General features: G+C 38.0%; 1 protein-coding gene across 4 annotated transcripts in view; it reads right to left on the minus strand.

Annotated features, from left to right (window-relative positions):
* Positions 1 to 23,298, minus strand: part of adk (adenosine kinase) — a 209,465-nt gene that overhangs the window by 55,819 nt on the left and 130,348 nt on the right. For all 4 annotated transcript variants that reach the window (XM_015381250.1, XM_015381233.1, XM_015381242.1 and 1 more), the window contains exon 7: positions 19,400 to 19,570. In XM_015381250.1, coding sequence (XP_015236736.1) covers positions 19,400 to 19,570 — 171 coding nt within the window. The remainder of the gene's footprint in view (positions 1 to 19,399; positions 19,571 to 23,298) is intronic.

Genomic DNA, 23,298 nt, shown 5'->3' on the forward strand with positions numbered 1-23,298 from the left:
GGAAAAAAACCCCTCAAAATAATCCAAACCATTTGTGTTGCACATGAGACATGAGAGTGATGTGTGTGTGTGTGTGTGTGTGTAAACTGACCATACTGAAAAAATAAGGTTATATTGGATGTCTGTTATATGTCATCTGATGGCTATTTGCCAAAAAGTCAATGAATGACATATGCAGGGACCACAAACACCTTTAGAACTGAAGTTTCACCAACGCGGATCTCCTTTAAGCACCTTGAAAATGCTGGATTCTTACAGCTAGTCATAACAACAGTTTATCCCGAGTGGACAGCCTCCTGAGACATTAAAATATCAGTGTTGCTATTAACCTGAAGAGTTAAGTTAGAAATGAGTCTTGTCTGAATGTCTCAATAGGTCTAAAAGACCTATATTGCAGATGTGGAATTAATGTATAAATAGGTTCAGTCTATGTGGAAAGCACCACCAGGCAGAGATTATATAAAAGACTGTTTACATTTATGTCTCAGTGAGTTTAAAGAATAAGTTAAAAACATATTTGATTTTTCTAGGCGGTTTTATCATTGCACCTGGTCCCACTTTTTCCAAAGTCCGGACTTTGGTAAAAGGATCCTTTTCTGATTAGTCTATCAGGCCTTCCTGAATTCCTTCCTGAAAGTTGCCGGCTACTGCACAACAGCTGATCTCTAACTGTGAGACCAATACTTTGAGAATCAGAAGCAGCCATGAGGTTCTTCCAAACAAAATGAGAAAAGAAGCTTGATAAATATTACCAAATTTGGCTGCAAAATTTTTTTTTCTGTTTTTTTACTGCACTGTTAGTAATAGTTTTATTTATTTATTTTTTGCAAAGGTCTTGCTTATTTTAGAAATAGGCATCTTAAAGGAGCTTCCTCGAAATGGTGGCAGGACACTTTCTATAGACATTGGGTGAGAAGTAACATCAGGAAGGGTTAGCTCAGGTGGATTCTGTCCAGGTGACCTTGGGAGATGTACATGCCACAACCCACTAGCAGTAGGCCAGTCGAACTGCCAGGTACTGGGTGAACCATGTCTTTTGGGTGGTCTGGAACAACTTTTTGCTTCCACAACAAGAGCTGGAAAAGCTGTCTGGCAAAAGGAGCATCTGACCATCTCTGCTGAGGCTTCTATTCTCCAAAGAGTCAGAAACTGGTTAACGGAAAGGCAAGGTTAACTTGGTGGTTGTAGGGGGGATCTGTGGACAGAGCGAACTGCTATGGGGACCAAAATGACTATCACTCAAGCTGACATAAGAGTGCAGGCCAGCAGAACTAGGGAGGGGAAATCAAAGTGGTTCTGAAAGCAGCTTTTGAATCAATTAAGGGATTGAATGAGCCCTTCTGCTATTCAGCTGTATGGAAGGCAGTCTACGAATAGAGACATTTCAAAGCAATTGCAAACAAGCCTGGGTCCTGCTTTCTAAGCAAGTTCCCCCCAAAGGGAGCTTGAAACATGCTAAAAGAGTTTCCAAAGACCTGAAATATCACCATGGGACTAACAACAAGCTCTGGCTACTGTTGTGAAGGTTCATGCCCCTACAATTAGAAAGAGAGACCTTAAGTTTACCTTTAATGGATGATGGAAACCTTTTTTCTCATTTGATATTTTGAAATGATGTAGACATGCTTTTTGAGCAAAGTCAGGTATTCTAAAGACTCAAACGCATAAAAAATACAAATAAGTGCAAGAACAGATTCATGCAGAAGAAATGCTTTTACCAAATTACTTTTTTTCCACATAAAACTTAGAACACCAATCCTTAAAGTAAGAGCATCAATGTTAGTACAGGGTAACGAACTTCCACTGCTATTACATACTGCCTACTGTATGTTCACCTGATCTTAGAATAGTTAAAATTACTCACAGAGCACAGAGTGGTCAGAAATTGTATTTTCAAGAATATTACTCAAATAAAAGTAAGACATATGCAATAGTAAAACTACTCCTAAAAGTATATATTTTTTAATGTTGCTCAAGTAGATATAATTGAGTAAAATTAAGTAGTTCCTATCCACCTCTGTTGAAAAGCATAAAGTTGAAGTAGAACTGGAACATGATTATAATCAAACCGGTAAACCCACCAAAGACTGCCACCAACAACACTATAGACAGTTTTGGAATGGCTGACTCAAAGCCAAGATCCCAAACCTTTGAACTCACCGTGGACTGACTGGAAACAGGCTGTTACCAGGAAACCTTTCCAGCATCTCACAGGTAAAAGCAAATTATAGAATTTTGTTGTGCAAACCATCCTTAGGGAGAAAGGCAAACCCCCAGGCTTATGTTGGCAACTGGCTTAAAAAAGCATCTCACTGAAGTTAATTCAAAGAGGAGTTATTGTGGGTTTGTGTTTCACAGTGTTTTTCACAATTAGATGACAAACCTTTTTGCTTAATTAGTAACATGTTTGGTGTTAAACTGTAATTCTATCCATTCTACATAGATACATATGAAAACTAGGTTGTGCATTGATTAGTTCAAAAAAAGAGGGACACTGTGTGAACATACAAGACTAAACTAAACAAGTTCAATCCTAAAGATTATTGACATATTTGACCCGATACAACCTAAAGTTAGCGAGAAACATAATTATACTGATTAATAAAATGAACAAAATGATTTGCCATTAGTAGTTAGCAGATTATGTCTGCTGATTGCTGATCTTTTATGTCCTCTTGTCCAGAAATTTCTAACCACAAGGAGAATTGGGGATCCCTCCAAGAAAAACTGGAAAACATGACTGAATAGTCTGTACTGTGGGAATACAATCAGGAGCAGACAAAGACCAGTCCTCCTGCCAACTCTGTGGATAAGAGGATTGGAGATGGGAGAAAAGCAACCAGCCAAACTCTGAGCAACAGCGATTTGGGAGCAGCACATGCCTCGGGATTGTAAGGGTATCTGCGGTGCTAGCTGGTGTTAAAACGCCAGTGCATCTCCAGACTAACAAGCTGACATCCTGCAATCTCTACAGCTGCGACAAAAAAAAAAAAAAAAAACTACAGATACGAACGGCAGCAGAGCCTAGGTGCTATTGATCTGCTCCCAGTGCAATATCTCCTCTTACATCCATAATTATTCTCCTTCACTTTGTGCCCTGGCTGCCAGACTGGCTGGCTTTCCGGCTGCTTCCCTGTTAAAGATGCTCTATGCACTCACATTTCATGTTACACTGCCAGCGACCCCCCTCTCTTAACCCCAGCATTTTCAAATATTTTATGGTTCAGTCCCAGGCTGGGGAAGGCGGCTTCAGCACGGCACAATTACAGTGGTTAGCTGGACTCCTCCGGTGGAGCCACGCTGGCTCTCAAAGTACCATGACTGGTGAACAGACAGCCAGGAAAAACAGAGGAGTGTCAGGGAAGCCATTCTTCCTCTGAACTGAATCAACTCTTGGCCTACTTATACAGGCACATACTGATGGGGTAATTGTTGCCATATAAGATGTTTTTTCATGAGCAATATAAAATCTGCATGACTGTACTTAACACCTTTAACTGCAAAATAAACTCAAATCATTCATTTCGGAGTAACCTTTGCTAAGATATCTCAGATTAACTAAGGTTAGAGTGTCATTGAGTCTAAAGGCTAACTGTGTTGCTATTATTGACTGCACTCGGGTATTGATGCCTTTGGATCGTGTTAGATCATGCAAACAAAGCAAAAAGCAAATAAACTCCAAATGCATTTAGAAGTTTAATCAGTTCTGGTGGCTATAAGGTGCAAATCAATTGGGACAGTTTTCTGACTATAGTGCAGTCCAACACAGAATCACATTTCTACTTAAGTTCATCTAGCAATTCTTGCCAAAAAGACAAATAAGAGGGAAAAGCCTTAAAATGAATCCATCTTTTATTGCAGTCACATACTGTATTTAAGACAAAAAAAAGCTGACAGCAGAAACTCACAAGTTGGATAGAGCAGCTATTTTCTTACTGTATATTGATTTCCTGAATGCTGTGGGTAGTTATACCCCTTAACTATTTTGTACTTTGGTAGGTTAGGTCGTTAGTTTTGCTAATTTCCTCACACTAAGAATCTGACCAACTGTTACTCACCCTGAAACCTCTTGTATTTGCTTTAACAAATGGTGATTTCTTACAATATGCTCAAAATCTAAGAGGATCTGTGCTGATGTTAATCTGTTGAAAAAATATCTACATACAGAAAGTGTTGCTAAAGTGTTCTGGGTGACTGGGGGCCATGATATTGAAAAGGTGACTAATCCAGACAGGGTTAAGAAACACAACCTATAGAAACAGAAAGTAATGTACTGTAGGGACAAAACTATTACACTATGCAAAGAATTTGAAAAAGTGGGGATAAAAAAGCAATGATCAAATGTGATATTATATAATAGCAGGTTAATAGAGATATGAAAGGCATTGAGTTTTTTTCTGTTCACAGGAACTGTTTTCTGCACCTATGAGGCAGAATGATAGCTGAGATGTTTCAAAATAGTTGTCTAAAAGAACAAATGCATAATTAGATTTTTTTTTGCTCCCCTTTAACATACATTAGGGTTAGGGGCAGGCCTATACTGTATGATATATTCAATGTTTGTACTCACCTACAGCTCAAACTGTACAGCAAACCCGCAGGGTTTAAATGTTCCCGGCTCATGATGTATGTTCTTACACTGTACGGCCTGATGCTCTAATGCGATCTGATAACTGTTAATGCTGTACGTTCATAATACAACATGTTGGACTCAGCCCCAAGAGACGGCGCTGGTTGGACTCGTCAATCTGGAAGACCAATATAGAAAGTAGAGGAAGAAATCCCTTGTTTGCACATACGCAGTGTGCGTGGACTCGTGGATGCTAACAGCTCTGCTTCAACAGCAGGATTCGCTCACGAAAACCTAACGAGGTGCTAACTGAATTTCAAACATGTTTGGTTTTCTCCTGATAGGGAGGTGGTTGTGAGAAGCTAATCGCCGTTCGTTACCCCCTTGCATTCTACACAACGCAGGACGCACAATGAGGCTGGAACTTGGCCCGATCCAAAAATGTTTCGCATAACCAGACAATCGGGGGGAAAATTGTACAGTGTATGTCCGGCCTTACTGGCTGTTTCTAATAAAAAGTAGCTGGATCACTGTAGTGACACTGTTGCATCTCACCTACAGATGGTGAACATTTCACACAACTTCATGCCCAAAAACCTGAAATAATCTTTAAGAAGAGGAACATATGTACATCTGCCAGATATGTGTGTCTTACTTACTTGAAATCTATTCTAGTCTTTTTTCAAAGAGTGGCTTAACAACACAGGCCTTCAGTGTCTAGGCATCCATCTACTATAGTAAAAAAGAAAGTAATTGATTGCAACAGATTCCTAAAATCTGGATGACATAAAAAAATTACTTTTTCTTTAACAAATTGTCAGAGGTATTAATCTTGTGCAAGACTAGTTTTTATTCTGCCTGAATAAATGAACTTTTGTTAAAGTTGTTATTTTTTCTAAAGAAAATCAATTGTGATATTCTGCAACTGCAATAAAAGAGGAGTTCCCATCAAGGTTTTTTATTTAAACACATGTCTGTAAGTGTGGTAGAGAGAACATCAACAGTAAGAAAGCAGTTAAATCATTCAAATACCTCAGGGCATGGTCATCTGAACAAAAATCTGTGTTTTTTATTGTGTGTGATTTACTGCAGAGCTGGAAAAAAAAAAGAGGAGCTTTTGGTCCAAGTTTATTTGATCCAAGCAAGGATACAAAGTACTTACTATAGCATCCGGTAGGTCTTCAGTGGTAAAAAGAAGGGGAAAAGTCCTACAGCCTTGGGAATCATAATTTATTTTATACAGTTTGTATTTCAAACCTCTTGACAATCACATTGGCACAGACAGTTGAGGGATGAAACAATAAAGACATGAAGAAGAAGCTCTTGGAAACAGGACAGCAGAGTCTGGGGCTCTGATGTCCTTCAATAGAGTTCTGCTTTTTTAGTGATTTTAAACTTTAAACTGACACTGAAAATCCTGACAAAAACATTTAAACAGACTAAAGAAAATAAATAAGATGACGGATTTTAAAAAAAATTATCTTTTGTATTTAATAATGCATGTCAGCTAATGCATAAACTCATGACTCAGTAGTAACTGAATATATGCGTCACCCTGAAGGTCAGTGAAATAAGAAGCAAAATTGCACGTTTAATTAAAGTTCAGACACAAAGGAGAACGGCGACAACTACTTCATGTCTTCTTTCTCCAATGACATTGTGATTGTTCTGCTTGGCTGGTTTTAGAGATGGTTCTATGCTCATCCTCAAACTTGGCCTGTGGGGCCTTGTGAATAAACAGGCAGAGGTTAATGTCTCATGTTCTTCCCTGTTCTCTGCAGACAGCTCTGACAGGAGAAGGAGAGAGAGAAGAGCCTGAAAGGGAAGCTGTTTTGGTAATGCGTTAATCTGGCTCACATCTCTTTGTTTCAGAGAGTGAGACGAGATTTCCTTCCCCGAGCTACTATTGAAGAGTACATCTCTAGTCCGCTGTGGGTGAGCTGTCACGGGAAAACTCTTTCTCCATTTTTTCATCGCTTCTTTTCCCCACAGTACTTTTCATACCCTGAGGCTTCTTTTGTGAACTTGCCATCACCAACATATACTGACAGCAGAGAGCAAATACATCCACACGTCACCGAGGCTACAAAACACCCACCGGCCCCGCCACGGAGGTAAGACTCCATCTAAGGAGTCCATCAAACAAACAAAGCCTCATGTTGGCTGTGGAGAGATATTAAGAAATGACGCCATATCTTGACTTTATCTATCCTTATGCATGTCTTTTTCCATCTACAGTGTCAACTTTCTTTACACTCATCAGGGGTTAAAAAAACCCATAGAAAATGTTGTACTTCAATCACTCACTCTGTAGATTAATGTTATGCAAAGCAATGAAATTTAAAAACCAAAAACCAAAGGATTTTTGCACATTTTTGAAAAGACCCGTCCTCTCCAATTTAAAAATAATGTGCACATGTACAACCCTGTACCCGTTCCAGAGAGGGAACTCCTATTAAACGCGTGCGAGAGCATGCACGAGCCCATTTTTCCTCGTGCATGCTCAGTTTAAAAGTTGCTGTTTGCATCATTCATACATGCTTACTTTCCAAAAGAAGATTTTCAATTTTTCTACTATGTCAGACTCACCAATGGTAAGTGAAAATGGAGACGAACATGTAGGGCGGCTTTACATAATCATATCACCAGAATGATTGAAAATTAGGCGGACCACTTATTTTGATGATCCACCCGGAAAAGCACCTCCTCCACTACACCTTTAAATACAAATAAAAAAAAAACTAGAACTCTTAAATACATTTTTAATAAAAAACAGTAAGTGCAATAACACACGTTTTTATAGCTTTTAACAAGCTTTAGGCATATTTCTTGCGTGGTAAGACGGTTCTTATCAGAAATGGAAGCTCTCACTAAAAGGTCTAGTTTCTTGCAACATAAGACTTTTACAATATTCATAACAAACAAACTGGTTTGAGGTCTGAGTTGACTGTTTTTTTTTTAAGCTGAGCATTAGCTGAACATAAATTACACAGCAGTTAGCTGTTAGCTATGTTAAACAATGTTTACGCGTACAGTTCGCTTGCCACTGTAATGTACTCTTCCTACTGTGCTTCTTTTTTATGTACAGTACTTTTCCAAATCTCTACTTTTCACTATCTGGACAGATAGTTTAATAATTGTTTGTGTGAACATAAGGCTGTCATTTTCCTTGACGGAGATGGTTCACCAAAGCTTATTGGATGTATCTTTATTGGTGGTTATACCTTCCAAGAGGCTTGAAGGTAATTTTCAGACAGACTTCACTCTGAACAGGGACACCAGAGCTCTATCCTGTATGGTTCCTTGGTTGTTCCTGAACTTTCTAGTCTATTTTTTATCAAAGGGTTGACAGTCTGGGTCAGATGGTTGAGAACGGGACTCATCTGAGTATATAAACAAGAAAATAATCCAATATGGGTGCTACTGTGACTGCAAAGAGCTTCCTAATACGGTATATGCCATCATAATTATCATTCCAAATTTAATGTGTGTAACGTTGTTAGGATTATAAACCATTTGGTGGGATGGGAGATTATGTTCTAAGTGACAGTGATTCATGATCTACCTTATCAATATTATATTCGGCCAGTTGGATAGACTACAACTGCTGAACCACATAGTTCTTATGTGAAGTAAAACACCCTGGCACCTTTTCTCCAACTACCATTTCAACAACAGTTACATGGATGGTGGAGCACATAGGACTATTGAGGTGTATTTTTTTAAATATTTTATTTACTTACATCACCATCGTTTTTTTATTTTATGTTAAAGGATGTTCCACTGGTGCAGACAATTTGCCAAAGCAAAGCTATGCTTTCTGGATTTAATAATATAAATAATATATATATGTATATATATATATATATTTTTTATACATATATATAAAAGGTATAGTGGAGGATTTTCACAAATTTTTGAAAAGACCCGCACCCTCCACTTCAAAAAACATGCACATGCACAACCCTGTAAATGCTCCCCAGAGGCAACGCTTGATGAACTCGTGTGAGAGCGTGCACGAGCCCATTTCTCCTCGTGCACGCTCTGTTTAAGAGTTGTTGATTGCATCACTCATACAAGCTTACTTTCCAAAAGAAGATTTGCAATTTTTCCATTATGTCAGACTCGTAACCAAGTTGAAATGGCGACAAGGACATAGGATGGCCTTACGAAAACATATTACCAGATTGGTTGACAATTACGAGGACCAATTATTAAGATGATCCACCTGGAAAAAGAACATCCTTTACTAATACTTTTAATAGCAGCTAATGTGAAAAGCAAAAAAAAAAAAAGTAGAAAATGGTGAGAAATATCAAAGATTAATTTTAGCTAAATAACATGTATGTCCTTATAATTTAATCTGTAAATTTTATGTATAGACAGGCAGATGTTCACGCATATTTGTACATATTATGTAAGTTATGGGAAATAAAATCATTGCACTTCTCGCACTACAGTTACACACACTGCAGGAGTAGAAAAATGAATCTGAGAGCCAGAAGGCCAGAGGGGCTTTTCATGACCATAACCTTCTGTAGGTCTGCTTGTATCCCTTCACCAAGATTACAGTAGTGAGTTGTTGAGGGATGGGTGGAGAGGAAAGGCATGACAAACACAGAAAATATTAGGTGTAGAACATTCACACAAAGCACAGGGAAGAAAGAAATCTGTGTCATTTTTGCTCTCATGGCCTGGAGAGATGGCAGGCTAAATGCTCTTTTAAAACAGCTTGAGCACTGAAATGATGATGACTCCCTTTTTTGCCTCGGCAAAGCACATTAATACTTACTTGAATGCCATTTCCACTTTTGTTAAATGGCTCACCTATTGCGTATTCAATTATAATGACTGTCTCTCATTTGGAAGACAGGGCCAGAACCCATATAAATACCCTCCCTCTGAGTGTGAAGCTGCAGAATGCATTGGACAGCAATAGGACGCATGTGGAGCTTCATGTATGGGGGTGTTATATAAATGTTAATGGAAAAGAAGGGGCTTATGTGTGCTGGCTCTGGAGACAAAAACAAAAGCAAAAAAATAAAAATAAAAACGACCCCCGTCCCAGGCTGTTTTATTGAGAAAGGAGGTTTTCAAACCATTTGCACAAATAAAAACCTGCACTTGATCTGAACTGAAATAGCCATGAAATGATTCAAGGCATCAGTTTCAAACCAGTTTTCACTAAATTGTTCATACAGCTACAAATCCTTATGAGACGAAAGAGAAAGTTCTTGAGTAAACAAACACTTTCTCCTTTTTTTTTTTTTTTTTTTTTAAGATGCATTAAGCACAGAGAAGTACAGTGCTGTGCACCTCTGTCAGCTGGCTGAAACCTACCTACAACACTTTTAACCCACTTCCAAGAAAAAACCTGTCCGACTGATTCGAAAGATTTCCAGTTGCAAAAAACACTAATGATATTTAAGCTAATGGAGCGCTTACATGGCTCTTATTAAGGCTACAGATGAAAAGCTAAACATAGGGTGTTTATTAAGCAGCCAAATGCTGGCTGGCTACTGGAGCTGATCAGCTTGTTATAAATGCAAGAAAAAAAAAACACCATGAGTAATTAACTACTTCTAAATTAGTTTAAACTTATGTATCAAATTCAAAACAATAAATAGCACATAATCACATTTTTTGGCCAAATTCTCTTTCATTTCTGTTTATAATTTTAGTTGCTATACAGATTTTGTTTAAACTCAATTCATTTTATTCATATAGATCCAATTCATTAGTGCGGTCACAACAGGCTAGAGCTTAATCTGCTAAACAGCGTTGATCTGAAATGGCCTTTGCACATAGACACTGTTTAGAGGAAGGCCCACCAGAGACTTTACTTACCGCAACAATCAAAGGAAAGCAACCTGTCCAAGGAGCTGCTGGTTAAATTCTACCATTATTCAGTCTGTTGTGTGCACACTGTGTAGTGTGGCTCATTTACATAACGGGGCAGGTACAGACTGAAGTGAACAATATATCCAGAACTGACGTCCCCTATGTTCAGAACTTATAGGGGTCCAGAACCAGGAAAAGGGTAGCAAACATCTCTGCAGATGCCGCACATCCTGGACACAGGCTGTTTAGACTTGTACCTTCAGGTTGGCAGAGATGGGAAGTAACGAAGTACAAATACTTCATTACTGTACTCAAGTAGATTTTTCTGATATTTTTACTTTACTACTTATTTTTATGGCGACTTTTTACTTCTACTCCTTACATTTTTACACAAATATCTGCTTTCTACTCCTTACATTTTAAAAAATTGGCTCGTTACTTTAGTTTTGAATCATTTCAAACGAGTTACCGTTATTATTTTTCACGTCATCAATACCAAATTCCATCTAATTGGATGGAAATCTACGTTGCATTTGACGCACCACTACAAGATGAATCGACAGATTGGGCGGTATTCATTCACGGCAAATCATTGCAGCTTGGTGGCGGTGGTGTTAGCATAGTAGTATGGACGACGAGATGATTGAAAATGAACACAACGGAGATCTAGTCCTATTGGCAGACATCCATTTAAAATGTAGGCAACGGCATGAAAAAAGTGGTTTCTACTTTTACTTTTATACTTTAAGTAAATTTACAAGCCTGTACTTTGTTACTTTTACTTGAGTAAAGAAGTTTAATCAGTACTTCCACTTTTACCAGAGTATTTTTGAACACAAGAATCTGTACTTTTACTCAAGTACGGAAAGTGAGTACTTTTGCCATCTCTGCAGGTTGGGACTAAAGTGGTTAATTTGGAAAGAGCCACTGCAGAGACTGTCTTTGATAAACAATTTAACAGTCAGTGTCCAGATCAATATCAAGCAATTATGCAATAATTCAACAAAAACCTTCATATTTACGACAAGAATTGATACACATATACAAGCATTTGCTGTTTAATGTAATGTTTTATATATTTTACTAAAAAAAAGAAAGATTCATTTTTAAACATGCTTTAGCATCTTATGTTAGCACCAGGTTAGGTTGGCACACCTAGCTTTACTAAAGAAACAATTTATAAATGCATTTCAGAGAATATAAATATTTCTCAAAATCAAGAAAGCTGTAAGTTGAGCATTTCTCATAACAGATATTAGTTATTAAATTATAAAAGACAACAACTTAGCTGTATCCGTCTGAAGCATCCTGTTGGCTACTGATGTTTGCCTCTCCCTTGCTTTCACGACTTGAATAAAAAGTTAATTGGCCTTCAGATGTAGATAATAAACCTTTCTTTTAAACCTGCCCTCATTTTAAATATCTCACCAATGCTGAGAGTAGATCACTTTGACCCTCACTGAAAACATCCACCCTAAGTAGTATTGCTGTTACAGACCTTTCAATGCTTAAAGTTGTTGTGTTTAATGATAGAGCAAAAGAGCATCCAAATTTTGAGGTTATAACTTGCCAATCACCTCTCAAGATGCATCCAGCTGAACATCTTTTATCCAAAACTACCACTACAGTAATCAATATGTTTGTTATAATCATAATAGCATTGGAGAAAAATTCTGATTATTTTGTTTTTGCTTGAAATAAATGTAATCATGTTGTTTTATTTGAGTTAAGGCTGTGAAACTGTGGTATTTCTACTGAAAGTTATCCTACTGTGAGAATCTCATCCAGCCTATTCCTACTGAGAAACCCAAATGAACTAGGTAAAAAAAAATACACATCAGTCAAAGCGATTAACTCAGTGCTGATTAATCATCCCATTCATTTATAATATGTCTAAAATTCTGCAATAGAAATACAGCAGTAATGATACCCCCCCCATTGTGTGGTTTATCTCATATGCTCAAACAGCAAAAGCAAATTGTGGATAATTTTAATCGGCGAATCCACTGGCATGCGGTTTTTCCAGCGGTAATGATTCCCTCATTCTGTCCTAATTAACTGCGGCCATTAAAACCAAGGGAAATGTAATGCCCTGGGTCTTGTGTCAGGTAGTGAGGAGGAGGACGGCTAAGGAGGACTCAATTAGGGCCTCGCTTTTCCCAGGTTATCATGCAGCATGTTTGCCAATTAAGTAACGTGGCCTGTGATGTCTGTGCTCCTCTGTCGGCTCCGTCTCAGAGACCCAGCAACAGAGACTGCATCACTCCGGATCCCACCCCCTCCAACAGTGAAGAAACAGACACTACACTATGCCCCAAAAAGGCAGTAATTACAGGATGGATGGGAGACTGTTATATAAGCACAGGGCTGCCGATAGGGCCAGGGAGACCATGCTGATGCCAGGTTTCAAACAAGTACCAGCAGGATCGAGTTATGGCAGAATTATTCAGGGTAGAGAAACAGACACATTTCTACTTCGAAGCAGGCAAAAGCCGGAGGAAAAAAGCCAGGCCGTTGATATGGATTTAAGTCTGCAGTGTTGCATATTTGGAATTTTAAGCAAAGAGAAAGAGAATTGTCATCTGGTGGAAAAAAGTTTACAGCCTTGACGAATAAAAAAGTAATCAATTCTGAAACACTATCTTGCTCAAATCTAATGCCAGTCACTTTCAAAATTAGCTGCTTTAAGCAGACCCCCCCTCCGAGTGAGGGTGGCTCTGGATCGTGACTCAGTGAGTGTGGGAGAGGAAAGAAGAGACAAGCAGACACATTAGCCTTCCCTTATGGCACATTCTGTGAGGCAACAGGAGTCAGACTGCATGATGCTGACTGTCATTGACTTGTTATGAAAGCATCGCGGGCTGAGGCTTATCCATCACGTTGGGGGGTGGATGTTGGGTTGAAAGAATGGCCAGGCAGGCCGGGGGGGTTGGGGTGGTGGTAGGAGGGTGTTGGGGGTGTGCGTGGGCGAGTCAGCCCCTGTTGCCTGTCACTCATCACGCACCACTGCATGACCGGCAACCTTGTCTGGCCCGTGCACAATGGGAGGTCTGGGGCTTGACTGTATGAGCAGTCATTCCCCGTTTCCCTCCTCCCAGCTGCCAATGAGAGAAGGCGAGATAGAGGAGGGCAGGAGGGGAGGCTTAAAGGAGTCAAAACACACCGGCCAGGCATTAGTCGTACACCGAGCCTTGAAGAACTCACTGCTTAGGAGTGAATATCTGCACTGTTTCTAACTAAAACTGCTTTTAACCTTAAATACAAGCCCCAACAGAGCATGCAAGAGATAATATCCTTCAACAAATATAAAATGCAATTATCAAGAGTCGTTAAGTGTAATAACTGGATGTGTGAGGAGAAAGTTACAGTACCACCCGACTGAAAAACACATACCACTCTTGAAATGTACACTTGAGTTTAGTAGACAGAAAGTCCTCCCAGCAATTAGGGAGCCAGAGAGAGAGAGAGAGAGAGAGGGGGGGGGTGCATATGTAAAAGGAAAGCTTTATGTCAGCTGCGGAAAGAAAAGAAGGAAAAAAGCTGAAGTCAGCAGGAGCAATAAATCCTCCAATGCTGAGCCGTTTCTTCCAGCTCTGTCCTGTTCTGGGGACCTCATCCCCAACCTCAACGCATGGACTCTGTTTAGTAGCTTTAGCAGCGGGGAGGCAAGTTCGGTCTAAAGAACATTCCCTCCTTCTCTTCACTCTGCAGCCCCCCCACCTAGGTGCAGTAGGTCCATGTGGGAACTCAGTGTCAGGCTACTTTGGCCCGCTAAAGGATACTTCCCAGCAGCGCCGCAGACTGTGACCACAGCTTGACCTCCAACACGGCTTTGCACTTCTAGAAGACGAGTGGAAAAAAAAATCAATAGATCAAGCTGAGTGAAATGCTGCCGTGATTGAGATGAATGATCGGTGAACTAATTCTATTAATCTCTTTATGGGGCCATAATAAGTGAGACGTTAAATGGATATGGAGGAGATCAATTAGGGAAATCAAACAATGGATACAGAGTTTTGATTTAAACAAAGTGATATGATATGTTAGCCTAATGTGGAAATCCTTCAAAGGGTCCTAAATGCTGACTGCTGGGTCAAAATCATCTGCTTTTCAATTACAAAAAAAGTATTTTAAAAGAGTTTAAGCTTTTTCTGCTATAGCAAATTTATGGGCTTATTCCATATAGAGTTTTTCCCTACAATGTAGGTGTACAGCAGGTAATGGGGGATGTAATCTTGTGCTACATTTTTATTACCGGTAACTGTCTCACACAGTCAGCATAAAACTCCACTAAGTAAAGTAAGTAATATCTAATAACTAGAGAAGAGCTGATGTCACTTGCTACCCACAGTGCATTATGTGACATTCTGCTCCACTGTTAGAGATGCAATTATTTGGAAACACTGCAGCATATGCATGGCAGAAAGCTGCACAAAGTTGTTGAAGAAGGTTCTCATTAAAAAGGACAGCGGTAAGGTGGTGCATTAAGGAATCACCATTTAACTAAGGGAACTTGCAGAAAAGACACATTTTTTTCTGGTAAGGCAAATGGCATAAATATAAAGGTTTTATGTCTTTAAAATACTACATGCAGAGGTGGGTAGAGTACTAAAACTTTAGTTTGAAGTAAAAGTAGCACTAATTTGAAGGTGGAAAAGCATATTATATTAACTTTTTTAAATGTAAATGCCAGTAGCTCAGTCTGGTTGCAGACAATGTTTTTCTTAAAACATAACTGTGTCCTGTTGGCTTATTTGTTATTTTTGTGTTTTTATGGAGCTGAATTGAGGCCATAAAGTTTTTCCCCCAAGAAAAAAAAAGAAAAAAAAATTAAACCTGAAGGAAACGTTTCTTAATAAAAAAAAACTCCCAAAAAAACTGAAAAATAAAAGTTGATTCAACATAAAACCTTTTCAGATACAAGTTGTTTTTTTTTTTACTTGCAAATTTTATTTTATGAACTTGCAGATTTTTTTCAAGCTTCAGATCCATAGCCCTGTTTTGGCGTGGGGTGGGGCCTTAGATGACAGGGGTGTTGAATAATGACTAACAGCCCAACACAACTGAATAAACTATTCTAGGCTGTTGTGTTCAAGGACCATGGGAACTGGAAATGTCTTCAAAACATCATCAATATTCCATGTTTATCTGATTGATTTTTGAAAATAAAATGCTTCAACGATAGAAGCAGCTTTCATGAATATACAACGCTAATCTCTGATGATTAAATATGATCTTGACATAGTACTGTATGCACGGGATTTTTAAGTCCATTTTGAAGGTTTCCCATGCACCCACGCAACATGAAGTGGAAGAACCGCCAGGCTGAGCTTGCGCTCCTACACTTCGCTGCAGCCAGTCACCCACTTCCTAATTCAGCTACCATGAACTATATGCCAAAAAACATAAAGGGTTACTATTGCTAAAACATAATAAACATGTCCATGGTATTTACATTTTTTTTAAAGATTATACATACATTCTTTATTAAGTTACTATCTATCTATCTATCTATCTATCTATCTATCTATCTATCTATCTATCTATCTATCTATCTATCTATCTATCTATACAGAAATCTGTAAGTTTGAGAAAAAGCACTTTTTTTTTTTTTAGAACATTTTTATTTCTGAGGTTCAAATAGTTTTTCTGGGTAAAATTGTTTACATTTTTACATATTTTTCTTTTAAACTAAATTTTTCCAGGTATAAATATAATTATTTCATGAGAGATCCTGCAGGCAGGTTTATATCTGGTTTATATCTGCTGGTTTATATCTGCTCATTGTGCTGGAATTCTATTAAGGCTCATAAAGGACTATCAAAACACTGTAAGGATAGGCACTTGGTTTAAATAAAGTTGTTTTATCTTGATCAATTCTTTTTTTTTTTTTTGTCATACCTATACACCTGTTATCATTTAAACTCGGGTAAGAAAGTGGTAGTACAAAGTATAAAGTACTCATCTAAGAAATTATTCACGTAAGACCGAAATGTTATGTCATTTTGGTGCCTATGACCCTCCATGCAGTGTCAACATGCCTTAAAGTTTTGCATATTTCACCAGTTTTCACCACGTTTGTAACTAGGCACACAGTGCAACATGGAAAAACATGCTGAATGTGCGACAGCTCTGCCTGGGTAGGGTTTAACAAATAGAAAACATACAGAGAAAACATTAAAGCCCTTAGGAGGGAAGGAAAAAAATATTACTACATGCAATAGATTGTGAACGATTCCTGTAAAGGAATTACTGTCAACCTGATTGACCCTAAGAAGCTTTGAAAATGTTAGAAACAGTTACTACCTCTACATATTGTGTGGTGTTGTAGAGCTTGCAATATATGCCGTACACTTTACCAAAGAGTTGACTAGAATATTTGGTACAGAGGGATAAGCCACATATAGCATAAAACATTGACCATAGTATAAAATTGTAATGGAATAATATAGGCGTAAAGTATAACCAAACTTGAAGGCTGGTGTAACATACCTGTAGGCTAAGTACCTCCGCATTGATCCAAGTACTGTGCCTGTACAGACAAATTTAAGGTAAAGATGCACTGAAGAGCATCTGAAACACAACCACAACTCCACAACATTCGCCCACATGCACCACAGGGGATGGTTTGAAACCTTCCATATCTGGGATCAAGTAGTACCAATAAATGTAGACATTTTCACTGCCGCTTTGGCTGGATGGGGCCCCCTGTCCCAGAAGTTTGCTAGAAATACGGAAAACCAGGTTGCATCTAGACAGAGGCTTAGAGATTAGGAAAACAGCAGAAAATAATAGAATGTTACCGATTCCAAAAATGTACAACTTTCCAGGTAGACTTCAAGCTGATTAGTCACTTAGAGTAAACTGTAAAAAAAAATAGTAATTTGTTTAAGTTTTTATAATGAAAAATATTAAACATTCACTATACATCATCACATCCAACAAATGTATCCTTAGTTGGATACTACCAGAAATAACTACTGTTTAATTTTTGTGAGTATTTGGTTTTCACTGCTTTTCTTCACCATCTGCTACAGGTGAGGGAACTAATAGTATAACTTTCGAAAACCTCCTCCAACAGATCCTACAATAACCATCGTTTAAAGCAAACCTGTCTGAGCAGCATTGTTCACAACCTTTGATGATGGTCCAGTGGTACCTGGATACTCAAGGCAGGCAGCTAAAGATCTTTAAACACAGAAAACACAAATGACAGTTTCCTACCATGAAAATTGGAGTAAAAAAATAAACAATGGAAATATCACCTAAAATAGCATGAACTACATACAGTTAGAAGATGTAGTGAAGTGAAGTATCACATACAGTTCTACATGTAGGTAGGTGGAAGCATATCTTACAATATGATTTAAGGAGGTTTTAGGCACGATAGCAGATTTTGTGAAGAACTATGTTCATAGAGGTTTGAAATTTAAGATATTTTGTTTTTTCAATTGAATGACTTTACTTTAAACTACAAGTTACACTTTTATAAGCTATTCCAAGCTAACTTTTAGTATAGTTTATAGATATATAGCGTTTGGTGAAGACTTATTTGAATCCACAAGAGATGGAAAATTCAATAAAATGCTTCTGCTCCACATATTGATCCTCAGTGCTGTATTGAAACCTCAGCTAAACTGTTTTTTCTTTTAGTAGCTATTTTTCTTTCTAGGTTGCTTTTCATGTCAGGCACAAGCAGAATCAGCTGATTACCTCTGCAGCACAGTGTGAAACTGCCATTACACAAAGAAAGGACACAAACCCTTGCAGTGGGAGCTGTTAGAGGGTCTGAGCAATGTGGAAGCTTTGAGCTCTTGCAACAGATGAGTTTTGGTGTGAACCTACACTACTCAGCTATTTCTTATAAATCTAAACCTTTTTTCTGTAAAAAGAAAAAAAAAACAAAGATAACATTTCCACACATTTTCACAGAGACCAGTTTACTCAAGGGAAAAGGGTGCCTTTGGTGTTTGCAGTGGTTCATTTCACCTTTAGCCCAGTTCGCTAAAGTTAGCCGAGCTGCAAAGGCAGCCTTAAAGGTGAGAGATATGCGGCTTTAATGTTAACACTTTTAAAAAAGGGTCAATGTGAAAAGTCACTAGTATAACAGTCACAGGAGATCAGCATTTGTAAAATATTCTGCAGCAATACCTTCAGTAAGTGCTGAAACATCCACTTTAACTAAGAAAAGTTGAACCAAAGGAGATATCAAACAAAAAATAAAGATATTGCAAAAATAAATAATACAGATGCAAAAAATAAATTAAGTAACAAAGATCTTGGTTATAACTTTTTGAATTGTGGTCCATTTTCTAGGATCCATTTCCTGTCTTTGTTTGACCTCAACCGAATGTGCTCTTGTCTTTCTCATTCTAAAAACGGTAATGGCCCTTTGCATCATGTGACATTTATACTCCAGGGAAACAGGAATTCTTTCAAGAGCAGTTAACGGCTCAGAGAGTTTAAGCTATTTTGCAAAATAAGGAGGGAGTAAAAAGTAGTGTCTTCAGGAGGGTCAGGTTAATTGAGATGCATGCACACAGACTCAATGCTGTGACTGCAGCCAAAGGGTCAGCACTGAAAAACTACTCAACAGAAGCAGCATTCAATATGCCTGAAACACCATTTTTTTTTTTCAAATCACCCTTCAGAAAATCTATTTTTTGCATTTATTCTAAAAAAAAACAAAGATATTATGTTGACTCTGGTTTGGCTTATAAAAGCAATTAAAGGTAAAAGAGGTTTATGTTTCTTGCATTTATCTGTATTGGTGCTCATGAAGGATAAAATGTAGCTACACAAGCAGTGATGCATAGCACAGACCATAAAATAAAAAATTAAATAAATAAATAAAAACATTCCCTCAAAAACAATATAAAATATAAATTTTTTATTAACTTGTTGGGCGTGTTTACCTTATGATTATGTATTAACCCCAGCTTCGTTATGTAAAATTGCATTTTATGTTTTGTTTTTTGTTTTACTTACCGTTTCGTTGCCAAACAAGATGTCAACATACGGCATCACCTTCATCAGCGGCTCTTTAAAAAACTGGCTGATGAATGGTGCGGAGAGGTTCATGCAGAAGATTTTGTTGTTTTCCGAAGCATGCTTTGCCACCTTCAGGATCGACTCCGGAGAAACAGTCAGGAAGAAACCCTAGAACAGAAGAGGTGAGAGGACAGTGAGGTTTGCTGCTGGTTTTGCAGGGCTGGACATTACATAAACTAAATCAACAGAAACATAGCAGAAATGATTTTGTACATACCGGGTATGTTATTTTTTAAAATTATGAATTGTCCAACATCATAATCCAGTGAATGGTTAATGGACGAAATGTCGAGACATAAATCGTTTTTGGGAATGCTTTCTTTTACAGTACATCAATAATCAAGTAATAACATGCTAACAACAAAGCAAGTTACACTATGTTACTAGGTAACAAGAAAAACGTTTTTGTAAGTCCTGTGCTTCAAATTTTAGGCAGACCAAGCAATTTCAGACTTCTTAGATTTCAAAGAGTTATTAGCAGGTAACCTCTTTTTAAAGGGGAACGCCGTTTTTTTTTTACATTTGGCCCTTGATTTTACGTTATTACATCATGTTCTACTCACCCATATGAATTTTGTGTCATTTGGAGCTGTTCTGAAGATATTCCGTTATATCCAAGTAACGTCTTCCTATGGGCAACGAGTTGAAGGCACAAACCAAACTGTTCATAATTGATCATTTATGGTACGCCAGCATTCATAACATGTAGGCGAATCACTGTCCCCCAAACATCCGTGGTTATATTTTTTATATTTCTATTTTTTTAAAACAAAGCGGAGTGTGTATGACGTCATCCGTGCGCGCCGGCTACCATTCATTCTTCCTGTCCGTTGAACTGCTGCTAGTTTTACCCACATGCCTGGAAGAAGTCTAGTGCTACTACCACAGATGATCTCGCTCTCCAAATGGAATTGAACGATTCCGATTAGCTAGGATGACGTCATACACGTGCCGCTTTGTTTTTAAAAGATATAAATTTAAAAAATATAACCGCGGATGTCTGCCGGACAGTGATTCACCTACGTGTTATGAATGCTGGCAAACCATAAAGAACAAATTATGAACAGTTCAGTGTGTGCCTTTAAGTCTTTGCCCTTAGGAAGACGTTACTTGGATATAACCTAACGGAATATCTTCAGAACGACTCCAAATGAGACAAAACTAATATGGGTGAGTAGAACATGATGTAATAACGTAAAATCAAGGGCCCAATGTAAAAAAAACGAAATTCCCCTTTAAGTAAACTGTTATTTATATATAACTTGAGTTCAGCTTTCATAATGCTTTATTTACCTGATAATAAGTTGCAACTTACTTTGTAAGCTGTTGGTAGGTGGTGGCCAATAATAGAAACTGTTATGTGGTAACCTTAGCGTATTTACCCAATAAAAAGTTTCCATTGTTACATAGTTACATACAACTGTAATAATTACATGTAGGTGATTATTTTGAAATATATATACCTTAATTTTGGGGTAATTATAAAATAAAGATTTTCTTGTTAACTAGTAATATAGTGCAACTTGCTATGTTATTACCATGTTGTTACATGTTTATTGATGTTCCATAAAAGAAAGCATTAGCTAATTTTCTATACTTTGTTTAGTTTTGGAAAATGGCTGAATAGGATTCCAGACTTTTCAGAGGGGATAAAACCTTGTCAGTATCAGTCTACTGGCAAATATAATATACTGTGCTGTAACTGTATGTTTTGGACTCTGCAGGGCAGTTCTTCGGTTGACAGTTTATATTACTGCCGTAAAACTGTATCAGAAGACAGAAAAATCAACAGCAGTGCTCAAACACATATCTCTAAAAGCTTTCTTAGAACATAAACAAAACAACAAAGAAGAGGAAAAGGAGCAGGAGGGGAAAAAGAAAATCCATCTACGACAAAGCCATGTGGCAGGACTCCAAGGTTCGTACTGCAGGAAGCAACAAGCACATATCCAATGATAGGGCAAACAAAAGTCTCGTCTGGACTCTCCTTACTTGGAAACAAGAGAGGTAGTCTCAGTCATTGTGTGAATGAATACAAATCAGGTAAGAAAACACCTTTGTGTTTCACATGGAAACCTGAGGCGAGACTCTCCCGCAAGCCACACAAAAACACTCCTCCTTTGATACAGATCTTTCTTAACCTTGTTTTTCAGCAACAAGCTGCTCTGTAAAACCACGCTGTCAAAATAGGGGCAAAGGGGCGGCGGAGGAGAGGAAAGTTTTCAGCACAGTGATACATTTAATCTGCCTGAAAAGCTCCTATTGTGGAGTACAGTGGAGTTCTCATTAAAGCCCTGTGACATTTGCACCAACAGTGTGACCTCAGTGAAAAGGAAGGTTATAATACCCATGAATAGAGGGTGACTGTGTAGTTAATTTAACGCACAAAGTATTACAATGTAGCCATGTAAAGCAGGTAGGCTCTTTATGAGGCATTCAAAGTGTCATTCATTCTTTCCTCCTGAGGGCTTCAATGTTTTCTCTTCTTTTTTTGTCTTTAAGTCAAGGTCCAGGTCAAGCTCGTCGTCGTTGTGTCACGGCATCATCTGTTGAAGACTAAAAAGGCGTTTTCAATGGCTTCTGGGAGCATAAAAAGAGCCCACTCTGGGCTAATGGCCCGTCTCTGACCCTGACATTTTTCTTTTGAGGTGTGCCAATGCGCCAGAGGAAGAGGAGATTGTTCACTGACACAAATGGTCTTTTTTGGACAAAAGCAAAAAATAAACTGTCAGGGTTACCCGTTATGTTAACACTGATCAAAGGCTGGAGGCTCGATGGAGTTCTCCGGGAAGGGTGGTGAACTTTAAAAGCCATCCAGAAGATATACACTGGCTCAGCCTAATTCACTTCTACCCTTAGAAGGACTCACAAGGCATTAATTGCTTGGCATAGTAAAGTCTAAAGCTATTATTGAAGATAATTCAATTTCTTTAAAAATGTATCATTATTGAACTGATACATTTTCCCCTTTTTTATGTTTTTTATGGACCTTCAATGTTTGCAGTATGTGGATAACTGATGATTAATGTTCTTCGATTGATTCACAATGACCCATTTTAAGACTAAAATAGAGAAACAAAAATAGCAAAAACCAATAAGGAAAAAAAAAGTCCATGTATTTAATGAAATCATAGCTGTTCTGTAGAGTCCTTAGAGCTGTTTTAGATAACCTGAATGAACAAACAGCATCATGAAGAACCTTTAAATGACTTACAGATCACTGTTTAATCCAGCATCTGAAAAGGGAAATACTATAAAACATCGTATAGTTATTTAGGAACACTAACAGTCTGGGCAAGGAGAGTATTGATGAGAGGATGAGTCAGATGGACCATGATAACTCTGGGGGAAATGCAGGTAAACAAACAGGAAAGCTATAGCTATGAACTTTACAAATACAGAATCTATGGAAGAGCAGCAAGGAGAAAAAAAAAATAGCCACAGCTTTTTTGTGTCAATAAGTGAATTTACATCAGAAACAAAAATATACAGTATATGGGGTTCCCCAAGGTTCCATCCTGGGGTCTGTTCTATTCAGTATCTACATACAGTACTTCCTCTAGTTTATATTATAACAAACAATATCAATTACCATAATGATGCAGACAACACGCAGCTCTACGATGTCACAAGATGATGCATTAAAAAACAAATCAATATATGGATCTGCCATAACTTTTACCTGCCGAATATAATATATATTTTCACAATAGTTTAGCTACTACAGCTAGAAACCCTTAATAAGGCCCGAGATCTTTTTGTGTTTGTGGAATCAAACCTCAACCTTCAGTGGCACATAAAAATAGTTAAATTGGCTTCAATCACCTGAAGAACAT

Source organism: Cyprinodon variegatus, unplaced genomic scaffold, assembly GCF_000732505.1.
Source record: "Cyprinodon variegatus isolate N-32 unplaced genomic scaffold, C_variegatus-1.0 Scaffold12, whole genome shotgun sequence".
In the NCBI taxonomy this organism is placed as follows: Eukaryota; Metazoa; Chordata; class Actinopteri; order Cyprinodontiformes; family Cyprinodontidae; genus Cyprinodon; species Cyprinodon variegatus.